Consider the following 18,955-nt stretch of genomic DNA (forward strand, 5'->3'; position numbering starts at 1 on the left):
AGGTGCCAGAAAGGGTCGCTTCACTTTTCGGTTCCTCTGGGCCCCACTCCCCTCCAACTGGGGAAGAGATCACAGGGCGATGCCCTTACCTCCCCCAACCCGTGGCCTTGCCCCTTACTACCCTGATCCCTGTTCCTCTGTCTTGCCCACACCCCTTCCTCTTCTTCCAAGCAAGGCCAGGGCTGGGGATCCCCCTGCAGGAGGGCAAGGCTGTGGGGGAGCAGAGCCGTGGGGACTCAGGATTTCCACTTCCTTTTCCTCCCGTCCTGCTGGATGCCCACCTCCTCTTCGCATCTGAGTCCACGGCTTACATTCCCATCCTCTTTCCTCTCTGCTCATGGTCTCCCCAAGGCTTATGCTTATAGGCGGGTCGGGATAGGGGCTTCTCTTCCTGCCTTCTCCACCCACCTTGCCCGTCCTGCACGGCCTGTATGCCAGATGCCGAGGAATGAAAGCCCGCTGTCCACCCGTTCTCAGAATCCCAACCCCACTGGGGCACCGCGAGGATGATGCCACTTCTGTGTTCTTGTCAGTCTGAAGTTAGCACCGCCTGGGGGGTAAGGTTAATGCCCTAATCAGTGGCCAGCTGTTCAGTGGCTACCTGGGAGAGATGTGCGTGTCTCTGGAAGGCACGAGCCTGGGGTAGAGCTGAGAACTCCTCTGGTTATAAATCAGCTGCCGGGTCAAGGACCAAGGGACACATCGCTACACAGGAGTGGGTCTGAGGTATGCAAGTGGGGAATGTACCCTAAATGCACGACTCCATCCCTCTCTCACAGTCAGTGCTGGGTCTGGACAGTTAGTTTTGGTTTTCTGTTAGAAAAATAAAAACCCCAATGAAGTATGTCCAAGAGAAGAGTTTCCAGGGCACGGTCACTACTCCCTGGGAGGAGCGTGGGTGGATGCTGGAATGCACCTCACAGATAGGTTGGCATTGCTCCAACAGGTCTTTCCTTCCTTAACTGTGCTGCCTTCCCTGGGAGCCGGTCCATCTCTGTCAACTGAGTGCACGGCCCCTCCTGGTCCCTCTCTCAAGGTCCTCCCTTCAGAGGCCCCAAGGGTAGAGAGACGGGCCTCAGCAGCTGTCTGTGTGAGGCGACAGCTCTCAGGGGAATGAGGGTGTTAGCTCTGAGGCCTCTTGGGGCCCGGCCATGGCTTCTGCTCCCCTTCCCTCTCCTTCTCAACAGTGAGTAGGGGCATTGGGGAGCGAGCACAAGTCAAGGAGCAGGAAGCAGTCAGTCCAGTGGGCCACCCTTCGGGATCACGGCATCTTCATCTGGCGGCGGTTCCACATGCCTCGCTTGGAATGGAAGTGATGGAAGAAATTCCTGAGGGAGAGACGTTCCACTTCCAGGCCTGCTTGGAGGATCCTGAGTAGGGGAGGGGCAGGGTGAGCAACAGAAGCGCAAGAGGCAGCTGGGGAGAGGCCCAGGCCCCTGAAGATCCCGCCCTCCCGCATCTATACATCTATGTCAGACCCTGTCTCTGTCTCCCTCTGTTTACTCCCCACAGGGCATGCACACAGCATGGGCTTTGGAGCCAGACAGCCTGGGTTTGAATTCCAGCTCCTTACTATGGAAAGCCCGTGAACCCGTCACCTTCCAGAGTCCCAGTTTGCCAATCTCTAGAAAGAGGAGGATGATGAGGCACCTAGGTGGCTCAATCCGTTAGCTTCCGACCTCGGCTCAGGTCATGATCTCATGGTTTGTGAGTTCGAGCCCCACGTTGGGCTCTGAGCTGACAACTCAGAGCCTGGAGCCTGCTTTGGATTCTGTCTCCCTCTCTCTCTCTCTTTCTCTCTGCCCCTCCCCTGCTTGCGCTCTTTCTCTCTCTCAAAAATAAATTAATAAACATTAGAGAAAAAAAAAAGAGGAGAATATACACTCAACTCTTGAACAACACAATTTCATATTGTGCAAGTTATTTTCTGATAAATACAATACATATACACACACACACACACACACACACACACACACACATATTGGAGGCTGGTGGTAAAGGCTAGAGCTGATGGGAAGAAGGGCTCAGTACAGCTCCTGGCACACACCCCGTGCCCACCACCAGGAGCTCAGCCTACAGGGGACACATTATGTATGTGATGGAGGCAGAGGGAGCAGATTCCCCCATTGCTTTTCTATATGCTTAGCCCATGGGGTCCCTCTCACAGAGAGACTGTCCTTCCAGCAAGGCTGTACTGAAGTCTGCATCTGCCCAGCCCGGCAGGGAGATCAAGGGTGGAGGTAACCGCTAGACTAGGCTTCCATCCACTTTGGGATCTGCTTTGGCCTAGTTTTGTGAGAGCTGGGTTATCTAATATGAGCTCCCTCAAACTATCTCCTTTGCAACTTCTGTATATACAGCATATCTCCCTTTTCTTTTCTCCCTCGAGGGAAAAAAAACATACACAGACCCAGTTTTAAGCCTCAGACACTCCCTAGCTGTGGGATTTAGGACAGGTACTAACTTCTCCTCAAGCTGTTTTCTTGTTTGGAAAATGGAGATAACCACACCCCCTCACAGAAGTTTGGGGACAAACAAACAAGGGACTGATGTAAATCACCTGCCAAATACAGGCCTCCAGTGATGGCTGGCTGTCTCTTAGAAGTGTCCCCACCCTTCCAGGGCTCCTGACTTTGTCTGTGACATCCTCTAGACACTGGTCCCTTCTTTCTTTGCTGTCTGCCCTTTCCCTCCTCTGCCCCCTGCCCCTTCAGCCCAAACCTCAAGGTATCATCCTCTTTCCCTCCCCTTCCCTTGGCAACAAATTTCTTTCTTTCCTTTTTAAACTTTTACTTATTAAATAATCTCTACCCCCAACATGGGGACTGAACTCACAACCCTGAGATCGAGAGCCGCATGCTCTACTAAGCTACTGGGCTAGTAGCCTCTCTTGGCAACAAATTTTTCTTTCTTTCTTTCTTTCTTTCTTTCTTTCTTTCTTTCTTTCTTTTTAAAGCAAATTTCTTGACAGAGGAATCTCATACTGATACAGCCTCCACTCCCTCACCACCAGCACGCTCCACGATCCCCTGCAACTTGGGGTCCCGGCCTGCCTGCTCCTGCTTCAGCACCCTCTTCTCACCTGCTTGCCAAGGCTGCAGCTTGTCTGGGGTTCTTCTTTCTCCTTCTTTCCACTCTTTCCTCCTCCCTGAAACTCCCTTCTCCCAGGGCTTCCAGGGACCAGGACCTCCTGGATATCTTGCTGCCCTTTAATGATCCACACTGCCTCTTTTGTCAGCCCCCAAGTCTTTCCTGCCCCTTCACCTGTCTCTCTTATCGATTCCCACAGACTCAGCCTTCCCAGCCAGGCAATGGCAGAGGGGAAGAGAGCTCCAATTCGGGACAATGCAGCCATATTCTCCCACAGCACCTTGCTGTGCTTTACCCTGACAGCATACCATGTGCTTTAATTTCCATGCCAACCCTGTGACACAGGCAGAGGCGGTATCATCCCCCTTCTAATACATACAGAACTGAGTCTCGGCCAGGCAGGTAATGTGACCCCCAGTAAGTGGTGGGGCTTCCTTTGAGTACAGTGCTCTTTACCTGCATATCAGGAGTCTGCAGCCCAGGGGGCCGGGACACCATCCGTCTAGCCCTGTTCCCTCCCCAGAGCACCTGATGGGATGGGATCCCAGCAGGTCCCTCAGATGCCCTCCTTTCCCAGTCACCTGTCCAGCAGCTCCCAGTCTTCCCCACCCCAGCGATCTCGGAACTCCTTGGTGTTCATGCCCCCAATTCTGTCCAGGTCTGACTTGTAGATGCCGAGCAGTCCAAACCCATTCACCTCCCAGTAGCCTGTGGACAGACGAGAATCCCCCGGTGAGATGAGCCAGGGGCCAGGAGGAAGCAATGAAGGCTTCTGGGCTGCATTCCCAGAGCCTTCTCTGAAAGACAGAGGATGGGGTGCCTGAGGCTGAAAGCTGTCTCGTTTGAACAAGTCCCTTGCCTGTTCTGGGGGGAAGCCCCCCGACGCTAACGTTCAGGGGCCAATGGAAGCAGCGGTCCTAAAAGGGAAGGACCATGGGCTCTACAACAGGATCTGACAGCAGCAGTCACTGGAGGCACAGCCCAGTGCACCTTCCTTATTTGTTTCCCTCTCCAGAGGCAGGGAGCCTGTCTTTCCATTTTTTTTCATCTGCACAGGGCATAGAGTCTGGCACACAGTAAACGTCTGGTGAAGGGAGAAAGGAAGATGGGGAGGAAATGTTCATCATTGCCGCTGCTGTGGCCATGAGCACAGCCCTCAGGCACCTCTCTGGTGGACCATCCAATGGGCAGAAGCAGCAGGCAGGGGGTGGGGATGCTGTCATGGCAGACGTGGTTGTTTCCAGCTCTGGGATGAAGAACCAAGGCCAGAGAGGACTTTCCTACCCTCCCCAGCCCAGGGCAGAGCTCACCCTCAGGCCACTGGGGGGTGGCCCCGCAGTGCAGCCTCATCACCATGGGGGCAAAGGCCATCTTGCCCTCTACACAGTGCTTCCGGATGGTATCGATGATTCCAGCTGGGAAGTGGATGTGGAGGTCACATAGGAAGATGATGCTGTGTGGGTCCTGGGGACAAATTGGGGAGGGTGAGTAGACCCTGCGGACCAGGGCTCAGAGGTCAGGCCACTCCCTAGAATGATCCTTAGGTCCTTCCCATTTGAATAATGGACAAACTTCCATAATACAAACTGTTGGGCAGATTTCCATAGTCCTGGGCACCAGAGTGCAGTTCTCAGAGTCAGAGAATGAGTTCTGATGCCTTCCCTCCACAATGTATGAACTGCAAGGACTCAGGACAAATGCTCCAGTGTCATTTGTTCAGTCCCACCCTGGCACTGGCCCTGCCCCATAGCAGAGTGGAACGTCCGTGTCCTCATTCCCTCCCGCTGTGAGGAGCTGACCACCGCACATATCCCAAATGTCTCCTCCTCTTAACCAATCTGTAACCACGTCTCCAGAGCCCCTCCCAGGTTATTACCTTCACCAGGTCTATGCCAGCCTGAAGCCCAGCTGAACGCTCAAAGTTTCCACTTAGCTTCATGTACTGGTAGCTGCAGGGAGAAGAGAGGAGGGAAGGGCAGAGTATCAGGGCTCAGCAGCGATGGTCCCTGGAGGAAGCCAGCAGGCATGGAGGAGGGATGATGCGTGCTCCTGGGATGGGATTATGGGCAGGTGAGTCCTCTGGAGAAAGCCAGAGACTGGGACTCAGGAAAGCCAGGTGGGACTTTGGGCTCTGCCTAGGACCCAGCAGTCCTGAGACTTCAGAAAGCAGGTGGCTAAGGCCGTGTGCTGGCCAGGGAACCTCCTCACCTCCGCAGCTTGGACCTCTTTAGGGCCATCTCGACGTCCATGTCCTCACTGCTATAGTCCGTGATGATGATATTGAAGTGTGGGTCACCGGTGACCTGGAACAGCTTTTCCATGTCTCCAATGAATTGCTGTACCCAGCGTGCCTGGTTCTTTACTGCCATGGTGGGCAACAGAGAGAAAGAAGTGATAATGCAAAGAAAGGCATCCCCACTGCCAGGCTCCTACATGAGTCAGGACCCTATCAGACCTCCGCTTAGGGGTAATACAACTATGGAAACCACCAGCAATGCTGCAGGGAGGCGGAAGGCGGAGGGAGAGCTCACCGGTGAAAGGGGGCTCTATACCCTGCTGCCTACAGAGCCTCCAGGCAGGGCCCCATGGGAAAGCCTTGGACGGGGCTTGTCCTCAGCTCTCCTAGTCACCCGATCATGCTGTCTCACTGTTATCTGCCCATCCTATTATCACCCTAGCCCACAGTTACACATGTCTGTTACGTGCTCCCCTTTTCCACTATAAAAACCAGGTAACCCCCTCTATGTCTTATTCCCCAGAGTAGTTGCAAACCCCAGTACAACAATCTGGCCATGACTGCACCCAACCCCGAAACCTGTTATAATAGGAGAGCAACTGGCCCGAGAGTCAGCATCTTTTCCAACACCAACACTCAGTCACGTGATCTTGGGTCCTCAACTGTAAGGTGGCCTCTCCCACAGGTTCTTATGAGATCAAATCAGTGAGCAGAGACCTGGGTGGCTCACGGTTACTTTTAGGATCCCCACTCTGCTGATAATGGCCGGGCTCAGCTTGAGGCTCACCAGGCACAACGAAGTGGACCACGGCTCGGTGATTCCAGGAGAAGCCCTGGGGCCAACACAGCTTGGGCTCTGGGGCCCGGACATTCAAGACATGTCTCCGGCGGTTGTGTGAGCCCCAAACCAGGCCCTGCAGGTTCCGGGCCTCGACCTCTTCCCCACCAGCTGGATCGATGCCCTGCCAGCCTCGTGTAGACACATACTCGGAGAGCCGCACTGGGCGCTGGCCTTGTTCCAGCAGCTCAAGCTCCAGGAGGTAGCGACCTCCACGTAGCTGGTCCTGGCGCTTCTCCACGTTCACAATTCGCTGCAGCTGGTACTTCCTGTGGCAGAAAGGGCAGGCAGCTTGAGTAATTCCTTCCCCTACTGTGGGGGTAACATGGTGTGTAAGGAGGTCAGGAGACCCTGGTTTTTGTCCTGGCGATGCCTTTGGCTAAGATGCTTATACCAGGGGGTGCCAGTAGAGCATGCAACTTGATCTCAGGGTCATGAGTTCAAGGCCCAGGTTGGGTGTAGAACTTAAGAAATAAGAAAAGAAAGAAAGAGAGGGACAGAGAGAAAGAAAGAACAAACTTACACCAGATGCTTAATCTCTAGTGTTCACTGCCTCCGTCTTTAAAAATGTACCTAATTGACCTTGGATGATCTCTAAAGTCTGTTATAGCTCTAAGATCCTAAGTATGTAAGGTGAATGTGTGTCCTTCAGAAACTGACCCTCATTAATAAAATACTCTGCTCAGAGTACATAAGACACATGGATTATCAGATAAATTTTGATTGGTTGGCTCAATATCATTAGTCACTAGGGAAATGCAAATCCAAACCATAAAGCGATACCATTTCACACACTTTAGGATTGTTAATGAATTAATTTCTTAATTAAAATGTTTAGTTTTGAAAGAGAGTGAGAGAGACAGAGAGTGAGCAGGGGAGGGGCAGAGAGAGACGGAGACACAGAATCCAAATCAGGCTACAGGCTCTGAGCTGTCAGCATAGAGCCTGAGGCGGGGCTCAAACTCACAAGGTGTGAGATTATGACCTGGGCCAAAGTTGGATACTTAACCGACTGAGCCACACAGTCGCCCCTATTTATTTATTTTGAGAGAGACAGAGCACACAAGCAGGGGAGGGACAGAGAGAGAGGGAGAGAGAGAGAGAGAGAATGGCAAAGCCTAATGCGTGGCTCAATCCCACAAACCGTGAGACCAACACATGAGCCAAGATCAAGAGTCGGTGACTCAACCGACTGAGCTACCCAGGCGCCCCCCACCTCAATGGCTATTTTAAAGAAAGGAAGATAACAAGCGTTGACAAAGATGTAGAGAAATTGAAACCACTGATGGGAATGAAAAATGGTGCAGCTGATTTGGAAAAGAGATTGGCAGTTTCTCAAAATGTTAAACAGAGTTACTGTAAAAGTCAGCAGTTCTACTCCTAGGTATATCCCCAAGAGAACTGAAAACATGCTGACACAAAAACTTGCCCACCAATGTATTCATAATAGTCCCACAGTGGAAGCAACCCAAATGTCAATCAACTGACAAATGGACACACAATCCATGGCATAGTTACGCAGCGGAATATTATGCAGCTGTACAAAAGAATGAAGTACTCGATACATTCTACAATATGAATAAGCTAAGTGCAAGAAACCAGAAACAAAAGGCCACATATTACACAGTTCCATTTACATGAAATGACTATTATAGGTAAATCTGTAGCAGAAGAGAGTCGAGTAGTGGTTGCCAGGGACTGAGAGGAGGGAGAAACAGAAGTCATGCTAACAGGTACAGAGTGTCTTTTACAAGGGATGAAAATGATAGGAATCATAGTGGTGATGGTTGCATAGTATTATGAACATACCTAAAAACCACCAAATTGTACACTCTAAAACTACACTGTAAAACGGTACATTAAATAGTACGTGAATTCTATCTCAATTAAAAGAATGCTGATTGGTGAAATGAACGAATGAACAAACAAAGAAGTAAGGCCATGCTTGCTGCCCTAGCCCTTGTAGCCCATACCTGGGGTCTTGTCTCTTTTAGCCTCAGTTTTACCTGATGGTGGGACAAAGACCTGATGGGTACACCTCATTCTCAGGGGCGGGGGGTCCCAGGTGCTTGATCTTCCATGGAGCCTGCCGCAGGGGACCGTGCTACAGCCCCCAGGTCCCTGCCCCCAGGCCAGCTGGCTGCGCGAGCCCCAGCCCCGGTCCCAGAAGAGCCCTTTACCTTACCCCCGGCTCCTCTGGTTGAGCTTCTTCAGGAAGACGCGTGTGACCTCGAGAGCCTCCTGCTCTGGAAGCAGCAAGTTGCCAGATGTGTTACAGTTCAGATCGATCCAGTCAGTCCGCAGGGCTTGGAAGTCCAGGTTCCGAGCACTGAAGGTCTGGTCCCAGCTTACCACGGGGTCAAACATGGGCATGTATTCGAACACCTCACTCACATCCTCTTCCTCTTCCTCTTCCTCCCCCTCTTCTTCTCCCTCTGCCTGTCCTTCCTGGCCTGCAGCTACCACCACCTCTCCCTCCCCGGGCCAACCCCTCCTGGGGGCTGGAAGCTCCATCCTGTCCCCCCTTCTCTGCTCTGCAATGTATGTATCAACTTGATTCAGCCACTGGGATTGCCCTAGCGTCTTCCTGGGGCTGTCACCAGTGGGCCTGGGCCCCTTGACTTGAGGCAGGTTCCCTGCCAGATGCCCCGGAGGCCACTTCTCAGAGGGAGGGGGATCTTGGCTGGGCCCAGGGCTGGGTCTTCTCCCCTGCTTCTCTGGGGGCTGGACTGGGACATCACTGGTCCTCACAGGGAAGGGAGCTGTGGAGTTCCTCTTGGAAAAGGGTGTCAGTGGACCCTCCCAGGGCTGAGCCAGGAGTTTCCGCAGGCTTCGGAGGCGGTAGTCAGTGACATCCTGCCCAGGGGTAAAGGTGGGCACTGGTTTTCCCTCTGGCATCCTGGCATTCTGGTCATTGGAGTCAAGGGTCTCCTCCACTGCTTCTCCATATTGGGATTCTTCTAGAAGGCCTTCCTTGGAACCTGTCGTTAATAACAACCGTTCCTCACATTGGAGTTGCTAACCTTTCCCAAACGAGATATACAAGATAGCTATTGATCATCTGTATAACACACCAAGGAGTTTCAGATGGGGACGGCATCTGGGCTCTGCTATTCACTCACTTATTTATTGTGTGACCTGGGGTGAGTTACTAACCTCAACTAACTCATTTCTTCCTTCGTGTAAAGGGAATAATAGCCCATCTTCCATAGGGTTGTTATGAAGATGGAGTGACATAAAATACACAAAGTGCCTAGCAGGTGCCTGACACTTGTAGGACCCAACAAATGGCCCTGGACGTGCCCTAATCCCTCAGGAAGGAGGGCCACAGAGAGACAGTGCTTCTCTATAGCAGACTTCTCCAGTGAGGTGCCAGGGACAGCGATGCCCTCAAGCAGTCCAAGGAATCTCCTCCAGGGCTCTAAATCTCCTCCAGCTGACTGCAGCATGCTGTTAAAAACAGTGTCCTTTTCTACCGGTATGGAGAAGGTAGGAGTACCACTCTCTACTCCTTTGGGTTGGAGGAGGGGCTGTGTGGTTTGGATTTTAAGCTCCTCAGGGGCAGGGCTGGCATGGTCTGAACTTCCCCTAGAAACAGACCATGGTCACCCCTCCCGACCTGACCTGGAAGCCTCAGCTGTCACTCTGTACCTGGCTGCTCCGGCTTCTGCTTCTCAGGCTGGTCCATCTTGATGTACTCCTGAAAGCTGAACCTGTAGGAGGAAGGCAGAGGTAGACTGGCCCCCGGTGCCCTGCAGGCTCGTGAGTGAGGCTCTGCCTGAAGCCCCCGCAGCAATATGGAGTCATGCCAGGGACTAGGGTGCAGGAAGGAGGCTGGGCAAGAGAGTGTGTGTGTGTGTGTGAGTGTGTGGTGCGCCCAGGAAGGGCCAAGTCTCCTTGGCCTGGAAGAACATTTGTGTCCCCTCTGGTCCATGAAGCTCTACTGGCTTTTGCAGAATCCATCCATAAGGTCATTTCCTTACTCCATTCAGTGTCACTCACCTGTCCTGGTAGTATGAGTTTTCCTGGTAGAAGCATTTATTGTGGGTCTCCATGTGGCTCAAGCGGGTGTAGTCATTGGGGTAAACGAAGGACAGATGAACCTGGAGGCAGAGAAAGAAGCAGCAGGAATAAGAGCCCAGGATCCTGGTAAGAAATCAGCTAACCAGGGTTAAGCCTGCCCCTGGCCAGGACCACCTAGGGCTCCTAGGGACTGGCGAGGGGAAGACGGGCTGCTCTGAGCTCTGAATTTGTTATGCAGACCGGGATTCCATTCCACTCTTTAGGCCTCCTCTCCTGGGCTCTCTGGACCAAGCATAAGCCCCAATTCAAGCTTCCTGGTGCATACATACCTCATCTCCTATCTCAGCTCCTTCTCACCAGCTACAGCCAGGACCATCCTCTCCTCCTTCTGCCATCTTATCCTCTCCTACAACCTCTAACCTTTACCTGCAACGTCCCACAGTCCCCTTTTGTCATTCATTCCATTGCTTTCGGCCCTCTTAAATAGCTTAAGGCAATGTCACCCACAAACATCTCAGTTCAACCCCATTCATTCTCTGACCTTGGGGAGGACTTCTAACCATCTCTAGATCTGGATAAGTAGTGTGCATTCTGCCTCTACAGTTTCTACTAGGGCTACAGGCTCTCTAGAGCTAACCTCCCATCCAGTTCACTTTCCCCCAGTGCCTTGTCTATGAGTTTATTAACTACTGCTGGCTCATAGCCCAGTAGGTCAGACCCGGGCAGGACTGTATGGCCCAAGGAGCAGAGAATATAGGAGGCATCGGGCCACCCCACCTCATGTCATCATCACTGTTGCCGAGTTGGTGTGGGGGCTTCCCAAGGCAGAGCCTTACAGGGTGGTCCTGTGGGTGAGAGAGGCAACCGGGAACGCAAGCGCTCCCAGCCCAGGGACCTGTGAGGACATCCCGTCTGCTGCTATGTGGCATAGGGAGGAGGAAGAGTCAGCCCCGGCACCCCTCCATCTCAGCCACAGGCAGCAAGCCCTCTGGATCCTGCCCCCACTGGCCAGCCCCAAGACTTACAAAGCGGAGTCCCTGGTAGCGCTGCAGGGGGAGCCCATCCACCAGGTAGCTGGGTTTGTAGGGACAATCAGGCAGGACATGGCGGAGATGAGCCTTGGGAATCAGAGGCACTGAGGACAGTAAGGGAAGAGGGGTGAGGGTGGGGACGGGAGCCTGGAATGGGCTGGCTTAGAGCCAGGAAGGCACTCGGTTGAGGAGGAGGGCCGAAGGCCTCTCTCTGCTCTGAGAAAACACCTTTTTGTATTTGCTCGTGGCAGCAGTGGGCAGAGACCACGTCCATCAGCTGAGGTTGCCAAACCAAGGCTGGCACCACTTTCTGGGGTGGGTGCATTCAAGGAGCACCTTGGAGGCCAAGGATTCAGACACGGTCCCTGGTTCAAGGTACAGCACAGTACTGGGACTTCTATACTGGGCTAACCTCACTAAAGGTTTAGAAACATCCAAGAGGCCACAAAGTCTCACCCTAGTGTAGTGCCAATAACTGAATTTCCTCCCAGTTGTTATGGGACTTGGTCATCTTTAAAAATGTAAATTCTCCCAAGAGTTGACAACTCCAGCACCTCGGTGGGAACAGATTTCTCTCACTGGATTCAAAGAGCTGTGATCCCCTAAGAAACTATGACGTATGGAATTGTGGAGGCATGCACAGGGGATTTCTGGGCTCTGGTTCTATTTCCTGTCCTGGGAGGTAGTTACACAATGTCGGTTCTATAATGATTTGTATAATTATAAAATTGTACATATATATTTTTTGTGCTTCTCTGTACCCATGTTATATTTTACACTACATAAGGGGAAAAAATGACTCTTTGACTTTTGGGATACTGTGCTAGAAGTGACAAGTCTCCCAAGTTGCCTCCCACTAAACCTGGCAGAGTACTGTCCCCAGACTGGATGACAAGAATGCGGCTGAGGCCTTACCTCGATAGAGGGTGTCCCGAGGGTCCGGTCGCAGCATGTCTGCAAGGGGCTGCTCATCTCTAGGAAGAGAGTCTGGGGACCCTACATGGCTGGCTGCTGTCTGAGGGATGTGGCCCACGTCATCCATCCTTAGGACTGTCTCGTCTGGGCCCAGGGAGAAAAGAACAGAAAGCAGCTGTGAGTCCTGGGGCAAACCAAAGCCAGGCCCCTGCCCCTCTGAGGGGCTGAGTGCAGGCTTCTGTATCCCCCAGGGATAGTATGGGGTGTGCGCGATCCCTCTCCCTTGTTAGCCCTGCTCCCTCACAAGTTGTGGGTTCAGCTACTGATCTCCCTTAGAGCCACCCCACCAGCCCCATGGCTAGCACATACCACAGTGTATTTGGGAAAAAGACAGCTTTCTGCTGGAAATTTGTCACTATAAGTATGCCTCATTTATTTAACAAATGCATCTATAGCATTTACTAAATAACAAAACAGGCACCGTTCTAAGCATCTTATAAATATCAAACCATTCAATCTTTATAAGCACCATAAGACTTATGTACTTCTTAATTATTCCTATTTTATAGACAAAGAACTTTGGGAAAGAGAATCTAAAGCATTTGCCAGAGATCACACAACTGATTAAGTGGCAAAGCTGAATTTGAACGTAGGCTATGTCGTCCCTGCCGCAGACAGGTCAGCCATGCCCCCCACGGGCAGGGCGCCCCCCCCACCCCCGCCCCCGGCATTCTGCACAGCTCGCTCATCATCTCCTGGTATTTTCTCTCTTTTGTTTTAATTTTGAGAGAAAGAGACAGACAGAGAATACACACAGGAGGGGCAGAAAATGAGGGAGAGAGAGACAATCCCAAGGAGGTTCCATGCTGTCAGCACAGAGCCCGACTAGGGGCTTGAACTCACAAAACCATGAGATCACGACCTGAGCCGAAACCAAGAGTCGGACGCTTAAACGACTGAGCCACCCAGGCGGTCCATCCTCCTGGTATTCTCATCTCCAAGTGGGCCAGGCTTACTCCTTCCCTTTTCTCACTGCCCTGGGGACGGGTTGCTTGTCCTTGCTCCCTGCCTCCTGGACTCATTTGTCTACAGCCCCAGGTAGAGCTCTCCTTCCATACCCAAGGCTGGGTGCCTCTGGCTCATCTCACTAGTTTCTCCCCTAAACTTTGGTATGGGCCTCTTTCTTCTCATTTCACATTGCATCTATGGATTCTAGCTCTCCCTTCTTCCTCTTGCACCAATTCAGCAGCTCACAACCTGCCCCTCTGCCTTGACCTTGTGGCCTCCTGCTTCACTCACCAGCAACCTCCTCCCACCTGCCTTGCCCATTCCATACTGCCTCCCCTCCCCCGCCCATCACTGTCTGGGAACCCAGGCCTCCCCGGCCTGTCCCCATCCTGCCCTCCTTCTCTCTCACACACTTCCCACTGCCTTCCCAGTCTCCTCCCAGCACTTGGCTTGTCCTTCTCCCCTTAGGGTTCTGGCCCTGCCTGCTCTTCCTACACCCAGGCCCAGTGATTTCTCAGTGGGGCCTGCAGATAGGAGTCTTGCTGAGGAAATCATGAACAATTCACAGTACAACTGAAGAGTTCATTTACTGTGAATTTAAAGCAGGTGAGAAAGTTTCTTTAGCTCTGGTCATGGCTTTGCAAAGAACCATGGTTCCCTCATCTGTGAAATAGGAAACTGTCTCAGAGGTTTCTCATCTGGAGTGAGCCTCATGGTCTCTGGATGCCCTTGAAATCATACACAAAATATTGTGCATGGATGGGTAAGGGCATTTTTCTGGGGTGAGGTCGCAGCGAGCTTCCAGCAGGTTCTCAGAGTCCCTGACCCCTGAGAGTTAAGGACCTCTGACCTTAGGGTCCCTTTAAGCTCTGTTCCTTGTTCTGAGCCCCCTTCACACCCACATTCCAAGCATCTTGAGCTTTAGTCTGCACCCCTCCCCTGACCGAAGCCCCCTGTGGACTGAGCCCCACGTGTTGGTGCCAGCTTGCCTCTGTGCCCAGGCGAGGAGCAGAGCCTACTCACTTGTGAAGAGGGACAGGGAAGGGGAGTCAATAATGCTGAACTTGGCTCCAGGGTCATTCCGTCGCCACTGGAAGAGGAGAGAGGGCAGATGCAGAGGGCTGGAGGTAGCTGGATTTCGGAAAGGGTTCAAGGGACAAGGGGCGAGGAGTGGCTCAGAGCTGAGCTAGGAGGGCAGGAGCGGCGGAGCCCTCACCGCGACTTCCACATGATCGGTGCCCTCGTCATTCTGCTTGTGCAGCACCTCGAAGTAGTACCTCTGGGAGGCTGCCAGGCTGGCAGGAGAGAGCAAAGAAACAAAAGGCTATCTTCTCGGGCCGTGTTGTCACCCCTCTGACCCACTCTTCTGCCGTACCAACACCAGCTCCCACCTTGCTCCCACCCCCGCCCCCCCCCCCTCCCATATCTTCTCCTTGTCTTCTCTTTGTTCACAGAATCCCAGGAGCTTTGCTTTTAATGCTGGCCTGGAGTCCCCACGCTACTGCTTACCCACAGTGTGACCTTACTTTTCTCTTCTCTAAGATGGCGGTAATAACAGTACATACTTCACAGGATAATCATGAGAATCAAAGGACATAGACATCTCCCTCAACTTATGATAGGGTTACATCCTAATAAACCCATTGTAAGTTGAAAATATTGGAAGTCAAAAATGAATTTAATACACCTAACCTACCGAACAATATAGCCCACCTTGAACGCACTCAGAACACTTGCATTAGCCTACAGTTGGGCAAGATCATCTGACACAAAGCCTATTTATAATGAAGTGTTGAATATCCCATGTAAGTTACTGAATGGAAGCAAAAAACAGCATGGCTGTAAGGGTTCAGGTTATGCGTGTATTTGTTGTTGACCCTGCGAACACATGACTGACTGGGAGCTGAGGCTCACAGCCACTGCCCAGCATCACAAGACACTGCTGTGCCCTGTATCACTAGCCCGAATAAAGACCCAAATTCAAAATCTGTAGTACCGTGTCCACTGAACACATATCACTTCTGCAACATCGTAAAGTTGAACAAATGTAGGTCTGGCCATCTGTAATAATAGAGTTGATACTGTGTGCTAGACATGTTCTAAGTGCTTCATGTATACTAACTCGCTTAATTCTTGTTTACAGATGAGAACACTGAGGCACAGAAATGTTGGGTAATTGCCAAAAGTCACTGAGGTGGTAAGTGGTGGAGCTGGGATTTGGACCCAGGCAGTCTTGCTTTGGGGTCCATGACGCTAGCTGCTTCACTCAGTTACATGTAAAGTGCTCACCACAGAGACTGGCACATAGCAAGCGCTCTTGGCAAGCTAGACTGTCTTACTGTTATCAGCCTCGCTATTATCACCATCAAGCCCATACGTGTTCTCGCCTGTGTGTGCAGGCCACCAGGTGGCACTGTGAAGTTGGGCTAAGTCTCCCTGCCGGCATGTTAAAGCAATTCCAGCCACTACGGCTGGGAAAGGCCTTGTTTCCCTCCAGTCTACCAAGGGATCACTGTGACGAGGAACTTTCTGCAGCACAGGCAGAGCAGCCGGTGTCCAGGCTGTACCGCTGCGGACATTCCCAGGGATGGAGCAAATGGGAAGGTCAAGGACTGGGAGAAGAGAGACCTATTTTGTTTTCTAGTCCTGAGTGTCACTAGATAGCTGTGTGACTTTCATTAAGTGACACACCTCTCAGAGCTTCAGTTTCCCCATCTTAAAATAAGGAAGGATGGACCAAACGGCTTCTCAGTCAAAGACTTCATCTATCAGAATGCAGGAGTGCCTGGGCACACTGAACTCTGGAATAAGGAAGGCTGGATAGTGGGAGGGGATGACTGGGCTCCTTGACTCTGATTTGGCCTCAGCGCTTGAGGTAGGCTGGGTTTTTTTTCTCCTGCTCACAGGAACTTCATGAGACTCCCTACTCACCTCACTGGCTTGGAAATTTGACTCCGAAATTTCCCAAACTCTCCAGGGGCAGTCCACTCTTTTCCAGTCTAGAGGTGTGGGGAGAGTGGAAAGAGAAGGAAGGAAGAAGACAAAAAATATGAAGAAAGGGAGGCAGTGAGTGAAGAGACAAGGAAGGAATGGGGAGAAAGTAGACAGGAGAGGAAAGAAGGGGGGCGAGGGGAGAGAAAACAGGAGAGGTAAGGGAAGTGACAGATGACACGGGCAAAAGCACCTCCACCTTTCCTAGAGGGTCCAGAGCAATCAGGCCCCAGGTGTGCCTCCTTGTCACCATGCTAAGGATGCTGGAACCCAGCAGGGGGTGGCCTAGTCCCTGCCCAGAGATGAATCTTCCTGAGGACTTTCTGTGGCCCCAGACTAACTCCTTACTCCTCCCCAGTTTACACCTCAGTTTATTCCTTTGTAAAATGGGGCAGCGGTGAGAGGGAAGAGGATTCCTTCCCACACCTTCTTCCCTGGCTGTCACACCAGAAAGACTAATGGTAATGAGGGTTTCCTGATGCAGGCAGGTGTCTCTTCCATGACCTGGCTCCTGGGCCCAATGGGAGAGCTCTGGGGCTGGGCTGACCCTACCTTGCCCACACTGGCCAGCAGCTGAAGGCCTGACACCTGGTCATCACGGCTGAGCCAGAACTCTGCGTTGTCATCTGCAGCAATGGCAAACTGGATCTTCCCTGGGCAGTGGGGGAGAGAGTTCCAGATGAGAGCAAGAAGGGCATTGGCATAAAGGCCTGAAAGCCTATTTTATGTCTTAGCGATTACATTCTCTTCAGGGGACTTGAAGTGGGGGTTCCTCATCCTAGGAGACCCCATGAGGATGGAGAAGACTCACAGGGAGAGACAAGCTATTCCAGACTCTGCAAATTAGGGAGACAAGTGGCAACTGGATGATACCTCATGGGGACTAAATTCCCCCCCTCTCCCCAGTGATAGACTAACAGGGTCCAGGCAGCCTAGTGTGGACTTACTTCTCAGCTACAGGCTTATGTTCTCTGGGTACCATAAAGAACCTAGGGCAGGGAGCAGGAGGAGGGGACTTTGGGGCTGGCCTCACCATCGGTGAAGGGGTGCAGGTAGCCAAAGATGCGAAGGCCATAGTTGGTCCATTTGGGGGACACGGCCAGCTTCCTCAGGGTTGTGCGAATCTATACCAAGAAAGGGGAGGGAAACTGTTACTTAGATGAGAGAAGAGGAAACTGAAGAAATCGGGCCACTCAGGGCTGGTGGGAAGACCAGAAGGGAAGCAGACAGGAGGGACTGGAATGTGACTTGGTGAGTAGAGTATAGGCAAGATTTCCACTCCTACTTGCTTCTTTGAGCATGTGACCTTGTACAGTGCACAACCAGCCCAACAGTATGCGGTAGCTCTGGCTAAACCACATCACAGCCATAACGAGAGCCTAAAGCTGAAAAGATGCAGAAGATGGCAGAGAGAAATCAAAGGAATCCGTGGGATGAGAGCAAGGGTAATAACTGGACAGGAGAAAAGAGGACCCAAGATATAAAGGAAAGAAAGTGAACCAGAAAAGAAGCCAGGAAAGATGGAGACAGAAGGTAGGGGGAGATGAGAGACAGAAGCGGGGCAGAGGGAGGGGAGAGGAGAAGGGTGTGGAGGGAGGGAAAAGAGGCACATCCAGCAAACACTCACATGGGGGTACAGTGGGAAGTGAAGGTTCCTCCTGAGCTGCTGAATAGAACTGCCACACCAGTCTTCAAACACATGCAGGTTGGCGCGGCCCTGGAACTGTATAGGGCAGAGAAGCAAGCGGGTGAGTGTGAGCACCCCCAAACCCATCCGGCTCTGCAGCTTGAGGAGGCACTAGCCACCACAGCCCCAGCCTGTTTTCCTCTCACTACTGAAGGTCACGGTCCACTTCAGTTCCATCCCATCCTCGACCCTGCAGCTTCTTTCTCGAACCTCCATCCCCATTGCCTAGCCCTGAGGCCTGGGTCTGTTTTTCTGGCCATGCTTGTGGCCACACACACACACACACACACACACAGTCCCAGCTCTTTCCATGCAGGAAGGGGGCTGGTTTGCATTCCCCAGGCAAGGGGGAGTAATAGCCATGACAGAAAGGCATAGATGACAGAAAGAACTGGAAGGAGGCGCCAAGCTGGGGTTTCAGCTAAAGACTTGCTCTCCTCCCCTCCCCTTTCCCTTCTGCCTAATAGTAAGCTCCACAGCTGTCTGCCGGTGAAACCTTATCTACCCAGTAGTCTTCACGCTTCTGGCTCCCCTTGTGGGGAAGCAGCTGGGAAAACGCTGCAGGAGGTCTTTGTGGGCCCCATCCGGCAGGACGCCTCTGCCTCCAACTGCTCCCTCAGGAGCTGGAAGCCTCTCGCCCTGCCCAGCCTCTCCTGGCATAACTACCCGGGTGCCCGGACCTGGGCAGCCCTGGAAAGGTAGGAGCAGAGGATGTATGCTCTCTCCTCCTTGGCAGTGGCATCGGTGGAGGGGTAGAGATTGGGCCTGGAGGCCAGCAGCAGAGGGCCCCCTTCAGAAGAGAGGGCCTTAGAGCCAGTGCTCTGAGTGGGTGGAAGAAGGGCTGGGAGTTTGAGTGGGGAGGGGAAGCATGGGGATCATGTCCCAATTTATCCTGACAAAGAGTTTCAGATTACCCCATCTCAGCAATTTTCTCCTCCCCCTCCCCCAGAGCTTAATCTCCAGGTTGTGGGAGGTGGGGCCTCAATTACTCTACACAAACAGGCCCTGCCCTTCCCTCCCTACTGTGGCCCATCAGATATCAAAATCTGAGCTGCCCTTAGGAAAACAGAGGAGGAAGGGACACCCAGACTGGAAGCCAGATAAAAGGAAGTGGCACAAGGTCTTCGCCAAGC

General features: G+C 52.4%; 1 protein-coding gene across 1 annotated transcript in view; it reads right to left on the minus strand.

Annotated features, from left to right (window-relative positions):
• Positions 1–18,955, minus strand: part of B4GALNT3 (beta-1,4-N-acetyl-galactosaminyltransferase 3) — a 140,298-nt gene that overhangs the window by 39,306 nt on the left and 82,037 nt on the right. Inside the window, exons 4-19 of the mRNA XM_047067250.1 lie at positions 17,763–17,858; positions 17,169–17,259; positions 16,688–16,788; positions 16,076–16,143; positions 14,361–14,439; positions 14,168–14,234; positions 12,137–12,280; positions 11,216–11,325; positions 10,170–10,270; positions 9,819–9,880; positions 8,353–9,148; positions 6,117–6,436; positions 5,302–5,455; positions 4,970–5,042; positions 4,404–4,557; positions 3,675–3,801 (exon numbers count right to left, since the gene is read on the minus strand). Coding sequence (XP_046923206.1) covers positions 3,675–3,801; positions 4,404–4,557; positions 4,970–5,042; positions 5,302–5,455; positions 6,117–6,436; positions 8,353–9,148; positions 9,819–9,880; positions 10,170–10,270; positions 11,216–11,325; positions 12,137–12,280; positions 14,168–14,234; positions 14,361–14,439; positions 16,076–16,143; positions 16,688–16,788; positions 17,169–17,259; positions 17,763–17,858 — 2,543 coding nt within the window. The remainder of the gene's footprint in view (positions 1–3,674; positions 3,802–4,403; positions 4,558–4,969; positions 5,043–5,301; positions 5,456–6,116; positions 6,437–8,352; positions 9,149–9,818; positions 9,881–10,169; positions 10,271–11,215; positions 11,326–12,136; positions 12,281–14,167; positions 14,235–14,360; positions 14,440–16,075; positions 16,144–16,687; positions 16,789–17,168; positions 17,260–17,762; positions 17,859–18,955) is intronic.

The sequence above is a fragment of the Lynx rufus genome, unplaced genomic scaffold (assembly GCF_022079265.1).
Source record: "Lynx rufus isolate CCGP_SWC_20201006 ecotype Redwood Valley unplaced genomic scaffold, mLynRuf1.p SCAF_7, whole genome shotgun sequence".
In the NCBI taxonomy this organism is placed as follows: Eukaryota; Metazoa; Chordata; class Mammalia; order Carnivora; family Felidae; genus Lynx; species Lynx rufus.